We start from the raw sequence: 22,571 nt of genomic DNA on the forward strand, positions 1-22,571 counted from the left end.
TTAAACAATTATTATATATTTTTGTTAGATTCTCTGTATATAAATGTATATTTAGTCGGTAAGGTTTATTTTAAAATGCGGGACTATAACAATTAAGGCACATAGAAATAGCTGTAAAATTATCATCTTGGATAATAGTGTAATACAATGCAATGGCAAAAATGGCTTTTTGTTATACAATGTAATGTTAGAAGCAAAATACCAAGCTTTCTGCAACATCCCTTAACAAGATTCAAATAAATAAGCAAAACGTCTAAGTGAAAGTTAAAAATCTAATAGAGTAAAAACTCATTCATGTGCAAGTAAACTAGGTAAAAACTTAATTGTATGGATAGAAACAGCTGGGCAAAATATAAAAGTCTGGTATCTAAACGGAAACAAAAATATATCGAGAGATCTAAAGATCACTTAAAATGCTTTTTTATGGTTCAGTACGAAAATAATCAATCACAGTAGCGATTAATAAAAAAGCACCACAAATTTTAACAATTATTATAAAAGGAACATATAAAACAGCTTCACAAATATTTAATATCAAACAAAACAAACATTAAATTTACAGTTAATTAATATTTTTTCATAATTTACCCAATGAAAATAATTTTGTTATTGTAAACATATTTTTACAAATATTTACACATCTTGTTCATCGTATCAGTTCTGTACTTAAATGGGTAAATTATAAAGAAATTACAGCTACTAGACCTTTTGGCAGTATAAAATTATAAAAAGTATATTTTAATAATTTAATCGTCGTCTTTGAAACGTCTGTAAATGGATTGTACATAGGTGAAAACGCACTTCCAGTCGGGTCTTCGTGTTTCTAACATGTCCTCTACGTCCAATAAAGGATAAATATCGGCTTTCTCACTGAAATATAAAGATTAATTACTAGAGTTTTAAATTTATTGCTAAATCTCGATCTAATTAGGTTACTCTAATTTTTTTTCGATCTATGTTTTGAACTGTCGAAGAGTTATTCTTTGTTTTTTATTTTATCATATTAACTGATTGCAAATTGCGTGTTAAAACGAGAATACAAATTGGAACTTCCAAGAGAAGTGGGATTTTATGCTAGGAAATTCGTAAAAAAATATTTTGCATCGAAGAAAAGTGAGTTATACTTCTCACTTTCCTACATTTTATATTTTACCTTCAGATGAAAAAATATTGATACATTTTCTTTGAGAGAATATCATCAATTTTAAATAGAATATTGAAGTAACTGTTCCTCTCATATATGTAGGTATACGAAAACAAGACAGCTTCTATGCTTTTATTCCAACTTTCATGAACAACAAAGTGCTCTTGATGCATACATTTTTTCTTTGAATACACACATTCATACATTTACCCCTTTTCACATTTTTATCATTAACTTACTCTGCAATTCGGAAGGCCAGCTCAAAATTATGTCTGCGTTCTTTGGGCGTGAGGATGCTGTAGTCGAAAGTTTCCGGCAAGAAGTGGTGAATCAATGCACAAAAGGCTAGTCCATCTGCCCAGCTGCTTGAGAAGTTGTCCAGTTGAATGTTCTGTAAAAGCAATAACATTTAGTCTCTAGCATTGAAACTGTTTGATGTTTTACACAAGTCTTATACAGATCTATACTATGTTAAAAAAGCCACATCAAAATGATTCATGCTTTTAGTGGAGGTAGCAGATTGAATGTTGAATGTTGAATGGGACTGGTTAATTTACCTGCAGTTGCAGATGGAACATCTATACAAACTGAACATTATACTCTCATTTGAAGCGGTTTAAAAGTTTTACCTTGTAAATGCTTGGTATACCTACTATATTGGAAACGGACGCGGACATACTGTCTACATTATACATTATTTCAATCCTATTGATAGTCAACTTCAGGTATAAAGATATATCAGTTGCTCAACTTCTAATAGCATCAGTAAACAATTTTCAATAAGAAAATTTTAATATCACCTCATACTTAATATAGAGGCGAACAGAAATCATCCACTTCACCTTACGGAGATGCTGAAAATATTCTTCAGTATATGACTGAAATAGATAGTAATTTAAGCGAAGTTGACATTGAAAATAAAGAAAGAACAAAGCGACCATCTTGAATGAATGAATGAAGACCCTGCCAAAAAATTAAAAGTTATGTCTCATTTGCTCTGGATACAGCAACAGGGAATTTGACTCCAGATTTTATTCAATTCCTGTTTATTACTAATTTATGAGCTTATTTAACCGGTTTAAAAGGAAGAACTGAAGGAATAGAGTAGTCAAATATAAGAAAGCGTTAAATGGTTTGATACAATATAGCAGATTATGATTTCAAAAACTTAATAAGTAATAGCGTAATAACGCAATTATGTAAAATTTGCAGAAATTTTAAGTAAAATACTTGAATAAATCATCAGCAGAAGAGTCAGGTGTGAGTTTCCAATCTGAAAATCTCAATAAATTGAAGTGAAATTACAAGGAAAGACATGCAATTTAAAAACACGCCATTTGAAGAATTGAAGAGAACTCATTATTCTCAGTAGGGATATTAACTAAAATTAATCCCAGTTCCAAGCAAAAACTTAGGTGAGAAATGAGTATTCCTGAGCCCATCTCTCGGAACATGGCAATTTAAAACACTGCTCGAATAATTGCAACTTGAAAAATCAGTAGAGCTCACGAAAAAAATAGTTATTCATTTACTACCGATACATGGCTGCTTAGCTTCATTTAAATCAATTTGACATGCTGTGAAGAAATGATATAGAGTCAACCGCTTGTAAATATTCAATGAAAATCGTTGACTAAATGTTTAAAAGTTGAATAACAGGCAGTTTCTAAAGTGGAGTTTAAAGAAGCAACAAAAACAACCTAAAAATGTAACGAATGATTTTCAATTTTTTATTGTTTTATCTCATCCAAAAGATCCTGAAAATGTCATAAACTATTGCTGTTTTTTTATTATTAAATATTAATGTAACTTTACTTATTCATTAGATACGGTTCCTACCGTTCCTACCTAATTATGGATTTTTCTAATCAAAATAAACAGTAAAAAAAACTTCGGCTTTAGATTTTTTCTATCCAACCAAGAATATTTTCACTTGTAGGAATCTACCGAAACTTGTTTCTCAATTTGAATCATTTAACGAATTTTGCATAATAACATTTTTCGGAAGTTGATTATTTCCAAAGGGTCCCCTGTATAAGTTCAAAAAGTCGAAGAAATATCGTCTAAATTAATTTAGAAATCATCGGACTGTTTTTTGGGAAACGCTCAGACGTATAGAATAACTATTTTCGGAAAAAGTCCAAATTATATGAGAATAAAACTTCTTAACAATATTAAAAACATAACACTTAAGAGACGTTTTAAAAATAAATTGCAGAAAATGCTTCTTGAATTGAGACCTTACAGTATGCAAGAATATTTAGATATACAGGGTGTCCAAGACAAGGATTCATTGCATGGGGATCTCCGAACCGTAAGAAATAGAAAGTCGGTTAAATTAAGAAAAAGTTGCGCATTCAGGGGGTCATATACATGGCGTTTTCAAAAAACAAGTTTTTATTTTCATTTTATTAAAGAGATTTAGAAATAAGCAGTATTCCGGATTTTTCTTTTTATTCATTTTTGAAGCTGTTTTAAATCATATGAAGCAACCAAAAATTATGTGTAAAAAACGATGTGTACCGGTTCTTGCGTAAAAAACACTTTTAATCAATTATGTCGTTTTTACATGTACAGGGAGTTTCCTCATAAGTTGACACCCCCTCTAGATCGTTTATTTCAAAAAAAATGTGAGTCACCTGCACAAAAGTTGTTTAATTTTTAAAAAATTTTTAAATCTGAATTTAAAATAAAAATATAAAACACGAAAATGCCAAAATTTTACATAAACTCTATTTTTTTAATGAAATACCCTATATATTTTTAGACAAGTCGATTTAGTTTTTTTCCTTATATCGAAAATATGTATTATTTTGCTTATTTTTGTATTAGCCGTTTTGCCTATATTACGTTTTAAAAATTATAAATAGCAACACTTCCGCAAGTTCAGTAGCTTCTTTACGCTTTAACTGGATGATTTAATTCAGTTTCTAATTTGATGAGATCAATTTTCCCGCATTCATTAAATGTGCTCAAAATATTTTTTCTCAACCATATACAGGGTTTTCTATATATATACTGTACTACATATCTAACTGTAGAACTTCTTCACCAAATAGATCTCAATTCACCAGTTTGATGATTAATTAAGCACCACTCAAGTTTTGAAGTGAGTTTAATCAAGTTTCGATCACTGCTAAGCGTGTTAAACACCATTAAATTAAAGTAAAAACACAACAGGGAAAAAACAAGTCAAAACAACACCAAACCGAAAAATCAACACAACTCGTACCTCGTACTCCTTAGTCTTCATCCGACACCAGTGCAAGAGGCGGTCTTTAATTGTGCTCGCGGACTGCGTCAGGGCCGGATCGGTGAATTTAAAGAGGGGCCCAGAGCCTCGGGGAGTGCCCGGGGTGCTGCACCAACCGAGCATTAAAGGGTTAGAAGAGTGAGAATGGTTTAAAGGACAAGAGACCAATCGGATTTCCATTTTTCTTAGTTGCGCAAATAACTAAATATATTTCTGGTAATTCAAACTTTTTCCTTATGGTTGCAGGGTCTTGTCATAAGATCATAAAAATGTGCATATCCAGAGTGTCCCGTAGGCACATGATGAAAAGGGGACTGCGATGTTATTTGGACCAAAATAAGCCGGTCTGGTCTTTATTCAGAAAAAATGTCTGGCTCCTCTGCAATTAATAGTAAAAACTCTTGAAAAAAAATATTTTTTGCAAAATCGACAGATTAAATCGATGTATCCTTAAAATCCGTAGTACCATTTGCTAGATATTTGGGAACTGTGACCAATAGCCGAGGAGCCAGATATATTTCCTTAATAAAAGTTAGTTAATTTGGTCTTCATTTGAGCCAAAGAATGTATTAGTGCCCTTTTGATCATCATATTTACGGGACACCCTGTATAATGTGAACAAGTTGCATTTTCACACAAATCAACCTCTTGGGAAATTTTCTTTAACAGTTTATCCCAAACAGATTAATCTGAGGGTTATCCCACACCTATTATGTTCGGCACCGGTTTCAAACTTTTCTTGATATATATTTTTACAAGTTTAAGGATTATTGCAACAACAGTTTGCACACGATTTCTTCATCTATAGCACATTTACGTTCATAAATCCAGAGTTAGATTAAATCTAGTCCTGCAACAGATTTCGGTCGAGTTCAAATAAAGAAAATGTGGACCCGTAAGGAGACTTGGATGGTGCTTTTACAGCATTTTTTGAGCTAATCTGAGTACCCAAATACTAAGAGCATTTTTGGAGTCTTGAAGCCAGTAATATCATAATCTGAGCATTAATTTTAATTTCACGCCATCATTTTTTTAATTATTTGCACTGATATTTCCTCAACTTCCTAAAATTGAATAAGGTGCTTATGACATAGTGAAGTGAAGTAAACCCAAACATTTTACAATGACTTTCAAAAACATTGATAATTTAAGTTTTGTTTTATCTTAGTTAATAATTTTTTTTATTACTTCCTTTCATTCTCAAACTCAATGTAGGCTCGCCACTAAATGTTTTCTTAACTTTGAGCTGACTCAAATTAGCTTATGTTTTTAAAAATTTTGCTTTAAAAAGAAGCTGTTAAAAAATAGCCAAGTATTTTGAAGCTAACGGTACCATCTTTGAATATCTAGGGATGGAAACAGTTCTTTGCAAAAATTGTATGCCACACTCGTCAGGTTTTATAAACGTAAAATTCTTAAAAACGTTAAATTTCTCAGAGCTCATTTCTCAATAGTTGAACTTATGGAAAACGCCAGGTAGTGCCTTTTCTTAAGATAAGTAGAAACAAGTTTGTTTTGATGATAATAATGGTTACTCAAAACTGAATTAATAAGTGTCTGGTACTTATAATAAAAATTGTTGATAAAAGTTTTTTCGAAAACAAAATGTGGAACTATTAAGTGTTTTTAACTGGCATGCAAACAGGCGTAAAAATATATTTTTATTTTTTGAAAAAATCTCTTAGTAGCTACATTTGCAGACAAGTGGACAACACTTCTTAATGATTTTTTTAACAAATAAATATCAATAGAAGGGTGCATAATACAATCGAACACTATGTAAAGTTGTTTTCCTTTATATACATTTGAGGTTTCAATGCTACCAATATCAGCAAAAAAAATTAGTTTAATATTTTTTTAAATATAACAATGCAAAAGAACGAAGACAATCTCACAATATTTTGTCGGTTTCATGATAATTTATCGATTTCTTGCTCATTTTATTCTTTATGGTTCTTTGCTTATTAAACCCGCGCTTGTTTCGTTTGTTTAAACTTCATGTTAATGTGTCCTTGAAATATAGATGGTTTCTTCTTGATCTTAAATTACTAAATTACGTTTCCGAGAAAAAAATTATAAATACTTGTAAATATTGCGAGGAAATTGCAATAATAAAGTGCGAGTCATAGTCATAAGTTGTTGCCGAATTAGTTCATTTTTGTGACCCTCGTTCGGAATTTTATACCATTTCCAAATAGTTCAATTCTATGTCAAATCCAACTTTAAGAATTTTTTTAAATTTGCTGGTAAATTTGTCGAAAACTAAGCTCAACACGCAATTTGCTAGTATGAATCTGAAATAATCGTCTAGTTTCGAATTTTACTTCCTCTACATTGATAAACTTTCTGCAAGACCTGCGACTAGAAGGAAAACCAATGAAAAATCATTTTGCGGGTATTCATTATATTATCTAATTGTTTATGCACAGTCTGAATGTATAGGATCGATTCTCCGATTGACCTCTGTGATCCAAAATATGATAATTCTAGTATGTCTACTCTAAAGGTATAAAGCAAGCATTCAATAGTGTTTTAGTGTCGTGAATAAAGCGACTAGGTTTAAAATTGAGCTAAGATGGCTAATGATAAAGGCATTACACTCTTACATAAGCATCAATTTTGATTAATCCAGATGTGTAATTGTTGGTGTGATAGGGGTACCTGGATTAATACTAAATGCTAGTTAATCTAATTTGGCGTATATTTCAAAATGCGAAGGATGGAATAATTTTTGGGTCCATTAGATTGAAACTTGAATCCAAAGCTCCAGTTTATTTGAAAAACCTGGGATTGAACCTTAACTCGCCGTTTTTTACTACTTTAATATATACAGGGTGTTTGAAAGTCGATTAGAATAGGTTGTATTTGACGTTGATTTATTTCATTTTCTCTGAATAGTTCCGCTAGAGTTCTTTTTATTCCGAGGTTTTACAAGAATTGAATCAAGTGAAACTTGTAAAATAATACAATCATGTTTTCTTATTCATCTAGGGGCTTGATTAAACGGATTCTATAAAATTCGGTTCAATGTTTCGGTAATTCGAGAAATAATTAATTAACTCCTTAACTAATTAGTTTAAGTCGGTAAATTTGTATGTATAAAATTCATCAGGTCAAGGCATGTTCTAAATTTAGTACGTGAAAATAACTTAGCACATAAAAAGTAATATCATTCTATAATAATTGAAACTATTCAAAACACTCGTCTGTTTAATATAATAAAAATAACCCACGTTTGCTATATAGACGATAGCCTAAAATGCTTAGTTGCAGATTTATAGTGTGTTGAAATTTAAAATGCAAAATGATAAATTTATTCAAAACCCATGCCAGATATTTTAACGAAATTTTCAATGGATCAATAGCAAGAGCAGACGCATGTTTTGCGATAAAATAATTTTGCAACATTTTGCCAGTAGGGTGCGTACTTGCACGCTACCGAAATTGATAAGGAAAAAAAGGTACACCACTGTATTTTTTACTTATTACAACTAGTATTCAAATTAAATAAATTATTTATATAATTAAATTCAAATTCGGTAAAAATTATATCTAGCATTTTTTTGATACGACAAGCGGTTATAGCAGTAGATAAAAACTGATCTCATATCATAAAAACAGTCGATAAGTGTGTGGAGATCAAATGTTTAATTTTTTAACATTTGTAGCTATGGATTTTTATTGATATTAAAAAAGTCTACCTTTTAAAACATTTCAATATTTTATACGTTGGCCACTAAATGGTCAATGGTAAGTACGCCACTGTATTTGAAAATACAGTGGAGTACCATTTTTCTTTTACCAACTTCGGTGGCGTGCATACCTGCTAAGTTTAAAGTTTAAAAATAAAGATTAATGTTAAAATAATGCCCCTTCCTCATGAAACACCTTGTATATTTTTTATCGATTTTGTACTTTTTCTTCCTTGCTCTTTTAATTGCTCTTTTTTGACGACTTTGATAGTAAGAATCTTGAAACAAAGTGATTAAAAAGGTTTATGATAAAATATTAAAATGGTAATTTAATATCCTTCACCCTCCAAACACCGTGTATATGTGTTTGTTATTTGCCGCAAATACTGAAAATATGGATAGTTGCTACATTTCGTCTTTAAAATAAGTAAAAATCAGTTTAAAATTATTTGAACTGAAGGAGAAAGTCTATGATAAGGAAAAAAAATGAAACATTACTTGAAAAAACATATTTTTAAATCAGATTTTAAAAGTTTTACTTTGCTTGGAAACTATAGAAATTGTGATTTAATTTTGTGTTTCTTGCTTTTCATCTTCACTGCGTACGTATCAATGACCCTGTTTATGCGCTCATTTGTCATTTTAATACAATAAAATCAACCAGAACATTTTTATTACCTTGGAGGTGTTGGTTTATTGATACTGTTTTGCTTGTCCAATTGGCGAAACTTGGCAAATGGTGACATGGGTTTAGGGGCTCTCACTTGCTGTTGGGTAACTGTTGTGGTAACTGGAAAAAAATATTGAAAACTAAAAACGATACATAAACTCGAAAATATAGCAATAAAACAATTGTAAGAAATAGACAGTATATTACAAGAGATGAAAGTCGAAGTTCCGCCACTGCTTGAAGTTGACGCCCGAGGCGAAGCCGAGGGGGTCATGCACGCAGTGGCGGACCTTCAACTTTCTCTCTCGTACCGTATACTATTTTTGTTGATCCTCGCTGGAAATTAGCCGAGAAAAGGTATAAGCTTTTGAAAATGTTATCAAAACAGTCAGCTGACAGTCAGTGACAAAGTCAAACTGTCAGTGTGCGTGGCGAAAGTTATTACTTTCCACATGGGATGAAGAAAATTTGTAATGGGTAAAAGTGATTCTTTCGCCATCGAAAACACTTACGAAAGAATCTACTTTCCACCAGGGGATCAAGAAAAGTATATTTATTTTGTAAATAGCTAAAAAAATAATAGATAATATTATTTTATCAGATAGATATTTAAGAAAAAACAGCATAACCACTCGCAAAATTATTATTCAAATTATTCAAATTATTACCCGAAAAAATACAAACCGTTTGTAGTAGTGACGTCACCTTCCTTCTTGACTTCTTTGGTGGTCTCCACGGCTTCTGAAATTAGAAACACCACATTAAACTATCAGCCTTCTTATGAACAACGGAAAATGGCTAAAGAAAAACATATACGTATAATTACAAAATGTTAGCAACTCAAAACAATGGGAAAAATCAAATCAAAATTTGCAAAGGACAGGGACAGATACAAAACTTAGTATAATATAGCGGTTCCAGAATATCACTAACAGTTATAGAAAATTGAAATTTGAAACGGCTAATTTAGTGTTATTCTGAAACTACTGCAAATTAGCACGATCTATTAGTGCTGGTGTAGACGATGAAAGATGAAAAACAAAATAAAAATCATGACAACAAAAAATAATAAAAACAATGATACTATACAGATGATCCATACACTACAAAAAATTAGGCTAAATGGACGCAAAAAATGGACAAACAAAAACTTCGAAAGGGAAAGTTTTAATTTGTATGTGACGAGCGCATAGGCTGTTGCTGCATTTTAGGTAGACATTCGCGTCAGTAGGGATAAGGGTGGTTTAGTTAAAAGGTGTAGCGTACACCCACACAGCATGTTTGCATTCCATTTATGTCCTCACCCTCCTATGTTTGGTTAGAGCTTCTTCCCGTCCGGTCCTCGATTAAATACCGCTTCAAACTACTAACAATCTTCTAAATTATCTTTCGTTTCATTCTGCAACCCGTACAATTTCTTGAGGTTGTGGGGTGTACGCCCACCACTCAATCTCGAATTGTAACACTTTCTTCGTTTCAAACAAAACAACTTCTTTTGGTAATCTACAATTTTACATCCTAAATCTACAAGTACAAAACAACGAATTCCACATTATAACATGAAATGGAATGAATTAGGTCTGCGTCTTCTCCGTTAAGTCGAGTTATGAGCATTCAAATAACTCGTCGAACGCTCGTTCTACATTACTTTCATCGAGAAGTTCCGGACAAACCATGTCTGGCAAAGTTCTACTCCTGATCAATCCCCCACCGCTTCGAGATTGGGTGGACACTTTTTGTGATGTTTTCACTCTATTTATGCTTCTTTTCACCATTTTGGCATCACTACTGGATTTCGTATTTCCTGTCAGGAATGCTTCCATGGTTTTCCTTTTTTGCGTCATTTCATCCTTGCTCATGCCTGCTTCAAACATCTTTGGCACTGCCAGCGTATTGCTGGACTTTGATTTGACGGGACCCGGCTTGGGTGCTGGCTTTTGATTGGTGGTTTGATGGGCCATACAGATTTCATGCCAAGAGTCAGATTTGCCCAACACCTGAGCTTGGGTGGGAACCCGTGGAGACTCTGGGGACTTAACATTGATAACTGGAATGTGAAATTGTCCAGTTACCACCGATAGCTTTGATGAGGAATTTACCTCGTTCTTAGTAACGGTTTTTTGCTGCTGCATCGGTTTCACTACCCCGCAACTTTTACCCTCTCGGTGCATGTCCTCGAAGGTGCTCTTAAACTTGAAACTACTTGGCGAAACTGTCGGCTTTGGACAATCGCTCGGTTTGTACTTGTTAAGCTCTGCATCTACTTCGCTTTTATACTTGAAACTCTGAGTTAAGTTGGGACTTCGATTTAGTGGTTCGCGCGGCTTGTAGCTGAAACTGTTGCTGGGGGATCGAACTGGGGATCTGGTGAGAGCAGGCCTTGCAACTGGTGCGGGTTGGGAATTAGAATCTTGCCTGCCGACTTTCTGCAGGGACGTTTTCAGGCTAAATGCTGCCGCCATGTCGTGTTGGTCCCGATTCATGGGCGATTTCTGTCGTACAGTTACAGCCTGCTGACCTACAGGCCCCGACATCACTCGGCTACTCACTGCTTTATGTTCATGAACACTATCGTCAGAAATTTGCCTTTGGATGGTGGGCGGTTGGATCAGGGGCTCGATCACTTGGACTGGGGCTGGTTTTGATTGACTTGGTTTGAACACACAAGAAGACGTATATTCGGTTTCGTGCACTCCTGGTTTTTCAGGCACGGACTGCTGTTGTTGGTAGATCGGATTGGGATGGGAAGGTGCCTGACTGAAGCTGCTGGGTTTTGATGCAGGCTTACTTGCTTGATCGTACCGGATCGAGTAGTTTTGAGGTTGGTATTGTTGAGGAGGTAAATGATTTTCTGACTTTGCCGGCTTGTCGAATCTAATACTGTAGTTCTGAGGTAGGTTTTGAGGTCGCGCTTGATCGTACCGGATGGAGAAGTTTTGAGGCTGATGGCCCTCATATTGTGAGTAGTTATGGGAGGAAACTGACTTTGGTTGATCGTATTTCACGGAGTAATTTTGGGGCCGGTCGTATTTGATGCTGTAGTTTTGTGGGGGCGATAGAGGCATAGATGGCGCAGCCGCCCTTACATTTGGTTCATAGTGCGGCTTCTCATACTGGCTTTCAACCACACTTGTTTTCACCTGATATGTCTGGGGCTTGCTTTGAGCCGGCGCTTTTCCATGACTGTCCTCATACTGTCCACTAAGCTTGCGGACAACGCTTGAATTAGAATCAACCGTAGTTCTAGGTAAATATGATGAGGCTCTGTTTGGACTTACTTGGTTGGTAGCTTTTGAACTCACGTCCCTGTTTCGAGATCTTAGAGCGACTGGCTGTACAGGCTGTTCGAATTTAGACGCTGCTAAACTAAGCACTCTGCTGCTGGCAACAGATACCCAAGGTTTTGAAGTTACCGGCGAAGTTACTGTGGAACTTTCCACAGAACTTGACATCGGTTTGGGGCTGTACAAAAAGGACGATCCCCCATTTTCTTTGATTTCGCTCTTGAGTATCTCTTTGCCTTCAGGGGAAAAGACCAAGGAGGACCGTTTTAAGGGCGACTGGGAACTTCTCCTGATTGGGACGAAAGCACTTTGCGGGGCATGAGAAAACTGATTTACTGGCAGCGGCTGAGGAACTACTCTGTAGTGTTTCTCTGCAGGTGTTTTAACTTGCAGAACTCCAGTTACTACATTCTGTTGTTGCTGGTGTTGCACTGGAATATCCTGGATTGCTGTTTGGGCTGATTTCTGACTTAGATGTCGGTTTTGCACTTGGGATGGTTTGTTCTGATGCTGCAAAGGAGCAACATGATTCTGTTGTTGAACCACATTCCTTGATCTTGGAAGTGGTTTAGCCTCTTTTTGCTTCTTTTCGAACATCTGCTGCAGATTTCGGGCACTTCTTCGGCTAATCTTTGGCCCGAATTGATTTGTGTTGGATTTCTGAATATTATCATCAGCCGTTTTCCAAAAGCTTTTTGGGTTCTGGCTGGATTTGTTTTCAAATGTGTTCTTAATGTTTCCAAATCGACTGCCCCACACTGAAGAATTACTTGACCATATCGAGCCCTTATTCGCATTATTGTCGTTGTGCTTGTTGATAAATGCCATGAATTTTTTATCAGATTCGGTTTTCGGCTCAAAAGCTGGGACGATTTTTTTCGTGTGTGGATTTCCCACGTTCAGAGGGCCTCGAAGCGATTGGCAGCTATCTCGTCTTCTGTGGCCATCGTCTTCCGATTCACTATCATCTTCATCTTCGTAGAAAACTAACGGTTTAGGAATATCGATGGTGTTTGCGCGTTTCATTTTCAGCTTTTTCTGAGTGTCGAATCGGCTGCATCTCTCCTCGTGGTCGATCAAGGGTTTTGAGTAGATTGGGTTGCTTTTCAATGGAGCATTTTCTAAATCGCTTGCGGCTTTTACCGTGCTTGATTCATCTTCTTCCTCCTCTTCAACTTCCTCAGAATCTGACGGTTCCACTGGCAATTCTTTGGATTTCTGTCTTTTTAACGCCTCTACTTTACTTGCTGCTGCTTGCTGCACAGCTTTATATGCGGATTTGATGCTAACATTTGAGTCCACTGATGCATTCCTTTCAAGAACTGGCTTTGGTGTGGCTGAACCAGATTCCTTCTCTTCATTAAAGATGCCGTCAAATCCTTCCAAGTGTTCCGTAGGAGTGTGGACAGAAGATGAGGTGCTGTTTGAAGAACTGAAAGGCTTCGCAACGGCATTCTTTACCTTGTGAGGCACACTGCGATAGGAAGAGTTAGCTGAGCTAGTAGGGACACTGCTCTCACTGTTTTGCTTGCTCAAGCTAAGTTTCCCGGTGCTATTTGAAGGAGTTAGCTCATTCAGTGAGATTTGTTCTATTAGCCTTCTCGCGTCAGCCAGTTCTTCTTTGGACACGCCCACTGTATGTCTAGCTTGCTTATTTTTTCGTTTCTGAAATCTACTGCCACTGCTCACAGTTGAGGACCTTCTCTCACATCCGGTTCCCCCACTTAGGCCAGCCTGCAACTTGGTGACCAGCTGGAGCAAACTGCTTCTCCGCTCTGGAGTTATATCAGTCTGATCGCTCTTCAACGAGTTACTTAACTTGTCTAAAGCAGTTTGCACTTCAGCTATTAGGGAAGATCGTTGATCCTCACCCGACTCCGTTCCAGAGTCTGGGGTGATATCGTTTTCTGGGGCATCTAGAAGGCCCTGCAGTAAGGGTAGCAGTTGAGACTCACCCTCTAATTGTCCGGGTACAATGGGGGTGGTGGGCGTCTTCGGTTCCTCCCCTTTGGTGGCTTCGTCAACCAATGCCGTGCATGCTATAAAAGACAATGTTAAAATGAGGCTGTTAGTATAATGAGAACATTTTATTGAGAAATTATTTTCAGAATTATGGGCTAATTTTTGGAAAATATTCAATGGGATTGTTATGCAAGATGTTTTTAAGTCTATGTCATTTATAGGTGGGTTGGTACGGGGGGGCGAAATCAGAGGCTTAGCTTACGTTTGTTAAAAGTCTGCTTTCATCAAAAATGCAGGGTGTTTGGATGTAAATGCATCAATATTTTGTCTCACTAAAAAAATGAGAATGTAAGTAATAGTTTCGCGGTCAAATTTCAATCAACGTCGAGTTTGAAAAAAAAATCTCAAGATTAGTTAAATTTATAAAGACTTGATTGAAAATAAAGATATGTTTTTACTGAAGAGTCAATCAAGAGAAAATTTTATACCACAACATTTTACCACCAAAAATCACATTTTTCAGAGTTTAATCGATTTTTTCGGAAAAATCATAACCCGTATACGATTTTTTGCGTAGATTTGAGTTGAGCAGATGAAAATACATAACCAACATTGTTTGCGCAAAAGTGGACAAAACCGTATTTCCTTTTGAATTTGCCGGCTGTGGAAATTGTTTTAAGATCATACTTCTATTTTTCCGTTATTCTGCATTACCTACGTCAAGTATACTCGCCCCAAATTTCATTCAAATCACCAAACTTCCTTCAATCTTGATATTGATGATATTGAAATGAGGTTTACGAACAAAATTTTTTTTTCACATTTTGCGTCGCCTCTAAAATTAGCGTTCTATTTATTACCCCTTAATGTTGCTTTTGGCTATTAATTAATAGACGAACAATAATTAAGCGGAAAATTAACATCATCTGGTGTTTTCTGTGATACAATTAATTTTCGGGCTCCGGTTTAATGATGGATTTTTATGGAGTATTTTACCCTGATTATGACTTGAATTGAATGTAAATATTTAAATAAAATCTGGTCCAAGTAAGCTCCCAATCACCCATCTTAATAAAGGAACTGATGCTGAAACAATGCAAAAGACTCTCAGCTCTCATTTATTTCGTGTACATTTATTTGCAAATACCATAAAAGTTTTGCTTATTACAAACTCTTGAGAAGACAGAAAACTTACTTTAACAAGAAATTGATTAGTCTCATATTGTTAAAATGTCCTTGAATCTATAAATGTCGGCTGAATTTTTTAATTTTCATTTGTTTAATAATGTGCTCTTTTTTTCCTTTTTGTGTTTCAGAGTTCCACTATTTTAATCTTACTGCGAATATCGGGTAAGTAAAAGCTTCTATTATTTGCTAAATGTATTGACTTCTTTCAGTTTCTTTAATATTTCGCTTTATTTGGAAATGTTTTTGAAGGTTCCGCCATAAATTGTTACATTTTAAAACAAGGTTTTATTGTGAACCTGTGTGTTATTATTTTTGTTTTTAATTGCAAATTTCACTTGAACGTTGGATTAAAAATTGCAGTTTTTAAACCTAAATCAATGTAATGGTTTGGAGAAATTCTTTCTTGTAAGCAGGATAAGTTAACGGCATTCAAAGAATACCTTTACTAATGTTTGCTTAATGATTTACAATTTAATCCGTGCGACTTAAAAACATCTTGCATATATTTTTTCTGTAATATTTTTACCTTCTTGTTCCGCCATTACTTGGCGCAATCGTGCCCTGATAACTCGACGTTCCTCGTAGTCGGTGCTTTGCTCTAACTAAACCATAAAATGGAAATACATCTGTTAATATGCATGTAAAATAAGATTTCTTAGCTGTATATTAAATTATTCGTACAAAAACTTTTGTTTTAACAAGTTATAACAATGTTTTAAAAAATTCCTATGGTCGGGCGGAATTTCAGTTCCCTATTTGCGTTGTTTTTCACTTTCTGAAGATTCTTGACATACCTATTTAATTTAATTATATTTCGTAATAAACCCAAATTAATTATTTATATTAATAATGGTTCATTTTGTACAGAAATCAAAATAAAAATGTTTCTCTAAAAGTAACAGACCATTAGATTTTTTGATTCAAGGAACTAGATTTTAAATTTCACAAATCTCGGTTTCTCCTAATCGATTTAGTGTTGGTTCATTTTGGTTATATTTTTTTCTTTAATAAATTAATAATAACTGGACAATTTTTACCAGTAATTGAAGGGTTTGCTCGTCCCAAACTGTCTGAAGTTCCTTCTCTGTCACTGGACGTTGGAAAACTCTGGTCGTAACTGTTGGCTTTCCGTTTTCCTGTAATAAAAGTTAACAACCGTTAAAATTTTTGTGCGTATCGATTAGTATTAGTTAAAATGAGACAGAGAGTGACAATATATTTACAGTTTTCTGCAAAAATTATATGCTATTGGCCTGTTCAACACTAATCGGATTAGCAATATACGTTTTCAAGCTTAAATTCTCCGAAATAGCAAAAATCGAGAAATTTCAAATCAGTTCAAATGAAGAAATGCGCCGCGGTATAAATGTAGTATCAATTATCCATTATTTCAAAATTTGAATGCACACAATTAATTTTCGATGTGTTAATGACTTGATTGGGGTTACTATTTTCACTTCTATAAGTAGGGTATTGTGGCTTGCAGTGTGCTAATTACAAAAATGCACAAAAATATTTTTAAAATTGCCAATAATTTCAATTTCAATTTATTTAACCCGATAAATTACATAGTAATCCTAAAGAGATAGCCAAGATATCATAGGCTGGCTTCTCTAGAAACTGACTTACAAACTAACGTATATTATATAGAAACATTTAAATAATTTCATATTTATATGAATCCATTCAAGATATCCTCAGCCCACCCCATAAATATGACTTTTAGTTTTTTTTTTGTTTTTCTTTTATGATTCAGCACTTTTAGGTCATTTCATCATCCTAGGTATATGTACTATTTTGTGTCTGGTCTTGGATGCAGTATTCATATAGATTTCCTTTAGGTCATTATAGTGATAAGCAAGGAACTCAAGTGCAAACAATTGTTCGACATTTAATGGATCATTATTTGCCAGAAAATATTTCTTATTAATTATGTTTAAGATTTTGGCTTGTATTTTGTGTAATTTATTGTTTTTTTTTCTATTTTTTCATGAAAAAAGCGTAATATCAATTGATCTGGCATTAACAAAGCTTCTGTATCCATTGTTTTCTTAATTTTTGCAAAAATAAATATTAAGTATTTTGTTCTTGTCTCTAGGATTACTATGTAATTTATCTGGTTAAATAAATTGAAATTGTTCTTTGGATAATATGCTCAAGATCCTTTACTGTTTTGTATTTTAATATACGTTTTATTACTTACATTGACTTACATGACTTTAAATTGCTTACAAATTTTTTAAATACTGTTTCAATTTTCTTTAGATCATGCAAATGAAAATTGAGCTCAATATGCGAATCAGGTTAATCTCATTTAAATCCTATAATGCCTTCTTACCGCACATGTAATATAATGTGCTGAAGTCGTGTTAAATTTGCCGTACACTGTAACTGTTACTTATTTATTGTTATTACAATATAATATATAATCAGCTCAGAATTTGTTCTGAGCATAATTTTGAATAGAAATTTGCTTTGACTGTATCTTAGTTTATAATTTATATATAAAAAAATATGTGATCAAGAAATTAGTTTATTGTGTCAAGACACACATATAAAGTAGAACGTTTTAGATACAATTTTTGTCTGAATCATCGGCACATGGGATCCATGAGGTTTCGTCTCTATGCCAATCACTAATTACTTTTCTATTCTAATCATTGGGTGTCGACATGGGCTTTAAATTTAGAACAATCTAACATATGATTGTTGTGTATTCATGGCCGATAATTTTGAATTTTACCTTTACTTTAGTGACTTTCAACCATTTCTTTAACAACATTTAACTTCCTGTAAAACAATTAGTGAATGTTAAAACTTAATTACTATCCATTGTGATATTTTAAGCTTGAAGGAACTTGAGTTAGAATAATTCCACAGTTTTATGCGAGTATTTCCTAAATGATTTACATCAAAATTAACTTTAAATTGCGTTGAAGCTTTGAACTGGACTTTAGTCTCTCTGACCAGTTGGATGGAAATAAGCCAGCTTTTTTTATTTGTAAGTTGTCTTCTCGATAACCATTTTTATACAAAGGCAGCACTAGATCTGCAGCATTATTTTACTTTACTGCTAACATATCTTCTACATGCCGTTATGTATTTTAAATTGCGCTCTTTTAGCGTCTGTCGAAAAAAAATTAGGCAGCGTGTTAATTAGAAACAAGTAAGAACATTTGTTACTTAAAACTGAAAGGAAAGTTATTCATTTACTCAATAAAGTATCTTGGTTTACCGCACATATTGCAAAGTAACGTAGGAAAAATCTAAAATAGTCTTCAGTGGCCAGCATTTCAGAATTAAATTTCATCCATTTCAAGTAAAAATCCTTCAATGACACTCAAGATAATCAGTATAGAATACCCCAGTTTTACCAACAAACGATGAATTGTGATTAGTCTACTAGACAGAAATGCAAACATATAAAACGTACTATTTTCCAGCAAATTAATGTTAAATTGTGAATTAAATAATCAAAATTTGTCGTAATCGGGGAGACAACGTCCCACAATTATTGAGAGCCATACAAACATATCGAAAAAGTTCAAGATTGAGTAGGAATTGTTGGTGATCGAGCAATAGGATCAATTTTCTTCCGATGCATTCTCAGTGGAGCGGAATTTTTAATTCTTACAAAAAGAACTAGTTCCTATGTCCCGAATAGGAAGATTTGGCATAAACAAGGCTCATATTGCAAGATGAGTATTTGGATGATTTATTTCAAAGCAGATGAATTCGTGGCAGAGAACCGATTAATTGTACTTCCAGGTCTCTATATTTATCACCTATGGACTATTCCTTATGAGCGTATTTGAAAACAACTTTTTTTTTCACTAAACCATAAAACAATGAGGAGTTGCAAGAACAAATAAGATGCATGTGTAGGCGAATTTCCGTCGAAGTAAATGAAAATGTTCAAAACGAGTTGTAGTTGAACATTATTTTGACGAAACTTTATGGAGATTAATAGGATTTGTTAATTTTGAAATTACTTGGTGTTTACGAAATATACTTCAATCGAGAAGAAATAAAACGGAAGCTAGTACGCATAATATAACTTTTTTAACAGTCATAAAAAATGAAGAGTCAAATTTTGTACACGCTTTATAAATTTTCGTACATGAATAAAAAGCGCAATTAAAAACTAATGTATGGGTCGGAGCAAATTTCCAAAAAAAAATTTTCTTTTATTTATTGACTATATTCCAAGATCAGCAATTTTTGACCTTCTGAAATAGACTACCGACCCAATCGGTCTTTCTGCACTCAAAATAACATTTTACTTTGTTAAATGATTTTATTAGTTTGTTGATATGTTATATACTACTAAGACAAATTAAACAGGATTGAGCTTGAACTAATTTTAATTCTTACAAGAAGGCAAAATTATACCAGAAATGTGTATTAAAAAGACAAGCTTTAAATTAAAATGATCGTTTCCAAAGGAAAACTGCAAAAAAATTACACCAAATCGGCAATATTTTACTAGACGATTGTACTTATGAAACTACGACACTATTGTGTAAGTCATTGAAAACAAATTAAAACGGCAACTAATTATCAAACGAACTTCTAGCTAAGCGCATTAATTTTATTAAAAAATTTACTTAAGCCAAAAGCATACAAGAAACTAACAACAGATAGGTAAACAAAACAAGATATTCTCAGCTTTTCAATTGAGAGGAGACTAAGCAAAGATTTGGTTTTCAAGTGGAAAGTATTGCTTTTTCACCAACGGAAATAAAATCAAACAGGCACCGGATTCAGGTAGTTGCAAAAAGTATATAGAATAGCATATAGCAAAAAACATAAATAAAAATGTTCATAACTTCATATATATTTTGTGAAAACAGTAAAGGTTCCATTTATAAACTAGCATTTGATTTAAAGCAAAATTATTAAAAACAGGTCAGAATGGTGTCTATGAAGATTTGGGACAAATTTATATTAGGCTTATTGTTAGAGATCGATGCGCACTAAATATGAAATATTTTCAAGAAATTACCTTAATCTTGGAGAGTTTACCTTACGGGAAAGCTTGCAAGGTGGGTTCTTAGAATAAGTTGATATTAACACTGTTTACGAATAATTCATGCTTCAATTGATTTTTTCTCAAACAATTTTTTCTTTCAAGGCGAATTTTATCCGTTACCTATAGGGAAATTTAAAAAAGTTTATTTTTGTGTTGATCATCTAACATTTGGAACAATATACTGAGTAGGATATTGACTGGATGTGAAGAATATTTTTAGTTTTTAATTTTAAAAAATAACTAAGTAAGTATTTCCATTTTTATGCCAATAATTTTTATTCCAAAAGTCAGTTTAAGTATTTCGTACAATTTTCAACTGATTAACTCGTGAACTACCGCGTCTACATCCAAACAAGCAATAATTTACAACAAAATACCCAAATATTCAAATGTTTATATTTTTTAACGAAGAAGTTGCGTTCTTTTATGCCAAAAAGTTGCCTTTAGCTACAACAGTAATTGCATCATTCTCCAAAAATCGGCCCGGAGCAAAAACTCTTGTTTCGGATTTGCATTAATACATATTTAAAAATTTTGAAATTCAAATTTTTAAATTTTTATTGCAGACAAGTAGGATCTATTTTAAAATTGAGACACTGTTAGAAAAATCATCAAGCACACAACACAAATATTTTACAACACAACAGTAAAAAATAGAATGCTAGGAGAAAGCATGCAACTGAACATTATTATTAGAATTCAAACGTTAAAACAATGGCAAATACCTTTGATCGAGTTTTGAAAATTAGTACATTAAATAGCGAGCTAAATATTCAATCAGAAGGTGAAAAACTAAATGAAAACAAATTGGACATAATGATAGACAATACATGGACAAGACAGACTGATTGCAAGAAAAGCCGACTCACTAGGAAAAAACCAAAAGGAAGACCAGCCACAAAATCGTATAACATTTTGATCACCATCTTGATCCAGTATAACTTTAACCGGCAACAGAAGCTAATACGTCCTATAAACAGAAAAATTACCAATTTAAATTTGTTAAAAGCATTCGAAAAGCTTCCTGTAAAATTTGACACGCCTTATATCAACTTGCCTTTCGTTTTACTGGCTTAAATCAAGTTTCAAATACTAATAGGACTCAAGTTTCAACATCTGGATGTCAGTGATTTCTACAGTACAAAAGCGTCTAGACATATGGACTTATCGCCTCAATCAATATCGCCGGCTAAGACAAAACAAAACACTGACAATGCTTGAAATGCTGTTTTGTCTGTCTAATATATGATCGTCATTTGTAAACAGTGCGCTGTATTTTCCTGTCCTATCAAACATGAGCATCACATGGGATGCTGTGGTATTGCTGGACGCGCGTGGCCAAAATAGGCGAGCGGAGCTTTTGGCGTCCCAACTTTAAGAACGACATGCGCGCAACTTTGAAATTATCCCGTGTAGTACGGGTATCCTTGTCCTTCGGTTTATTAAAAGTCCGAATTTTCGTATGCGAGAATTTCGGGGATTGTCGATGACAATTGCAAACTGTTTTATTTGCCGAAATATTAACGCCAGTTTCACTAGGTGGGCTCAAATAGAAACTATTTACTTAGCTAAAATGTAAGACGTTGTCTATATTTAACGCAGATTTAATTAATCCACCGGAATGTGGGAAGAGGTCAAATATTTCTGTTTTTAGATTCATCCATTACCTAATATTTCAAAATAAATTGCATTAGAATAGACGTTCCAGGTAGAACGTGTCGGATTATTAGCGTTTTGATAACAAGCAATGGTCTAAGTTGTACGTAAGTAGAAGCTACCGGCAGTGGAACTACAAGCTGTAAAATACCGTCCTTACAGCAGAGCTTTGACTATAAACAAGCATTTATAGAATGGGAAAATTTCATGCTGGAAAATGAGACATTATTTCCATATCGGTCCTACTCTAGGAAATATGCGGCAAGCTAAAGTTCTAAAAATTCATATAATACGAAATTAAAAAGAAATAAACTGGTTTCAGAACTGGTGAGTTTTCCGGGCTTCTAGGCCGTCGTGGAAAACGAATCCACCTTGACGTTTCGCAAGCACGAGTATCTTGCATCCTCAGAGGCTTAGAGGTGTTTTCTTGAAACGAGCTTACGATACACTAATGAGGAAGCTTTCAACCAAAAATGGTTCTGAGGATGCAAGATAGTCGTGCTTGCAAAAGGTCCGGGAAAATTATTTTACCAAACTCACAAGTTAGACGCAATGGCCGCGAAAGCTTAACTATTTTGATATTTGGTTGAGAACAATTTATTGAAAATCAGTAATCATCATCTCACTTGTGTATTTTTTCATTTGGCAGAAAGTGTATGTGAAAGCATTTACTTACGAGTTACGAGAAAT

General features: G+C 33.8%; 1 protein-coding gene across 4 annotated transcripts in view; it reads right to left on the reverse strand.

The window, feature by feature from the left end:
* LOC109538224 (serine/arginine repetitive matrix protein 2) overlaps positions 1 to 22,571 on the reverse strand; it is a 64,558-nt gene continuing 41,987 nt past the window's right edge. For 2 of the 4 annotated variants that reach the window (XM_048663774.1, XM_048663773.1), the window contains exons 16-23: positions 16,231 to 16,329; positions 15,720 to 15,795; positions 13,999 to 14,082; positions 9,444 to 9,500; positions 8,768 to 8,879; positions 4,377 to 4,503; positions 1,384 to 1,535; positions 1 to 870 (exon numbers count right to left, since the gene is read on the reverse strand). In XM_048663774.1, the coding sequence (XP_048519731.1) occupies positions 747 to 870; positions 1,384 to 1,535; positions 4,377 to 4,503; positions 8,768 to 8,879; positions 9,444 to 9,500; positions 13,999 to 14,082; positions 15,720 to 15,795; positions 16,231 to 16,329 (831 nt within the window). In that variant the 3' untranslated portion in view covers positions 1 to 746. The remainder of the gene's footprint in view (positions 871 to 1,383; positions 1,536 to 4,376; positions 4,504 to 8,767; positions 8,880 to 9,443; positions 9,501 to 13,998; positions 14,083 to 15,719; positions 15,796 to 16,230; positions 16,330 to 22,571) is intronic. The other 2 variants (XM_048663775.1, XR_007280844.1) reach the window with 2 other exon arrangements.

Source organism: Dendroctonus ponderosae, unplaced genomic scaffold, assembly GCF_020466585.1.
Source record: "Dendroctonus ponderosae isolate FM_Combo_2020 unplaced genomic scaffold, Dpon_F_20191213v2 Dpon_F_20191213_2, whole genome shotgun sequence".
Classification (NCBI taxonomy): Eukaryota; Metazoa; Arthropoda; class Insecta; order Coleoptera; family Curculionidae; genus Dendroctonus; species Dendroctonus ponderosae.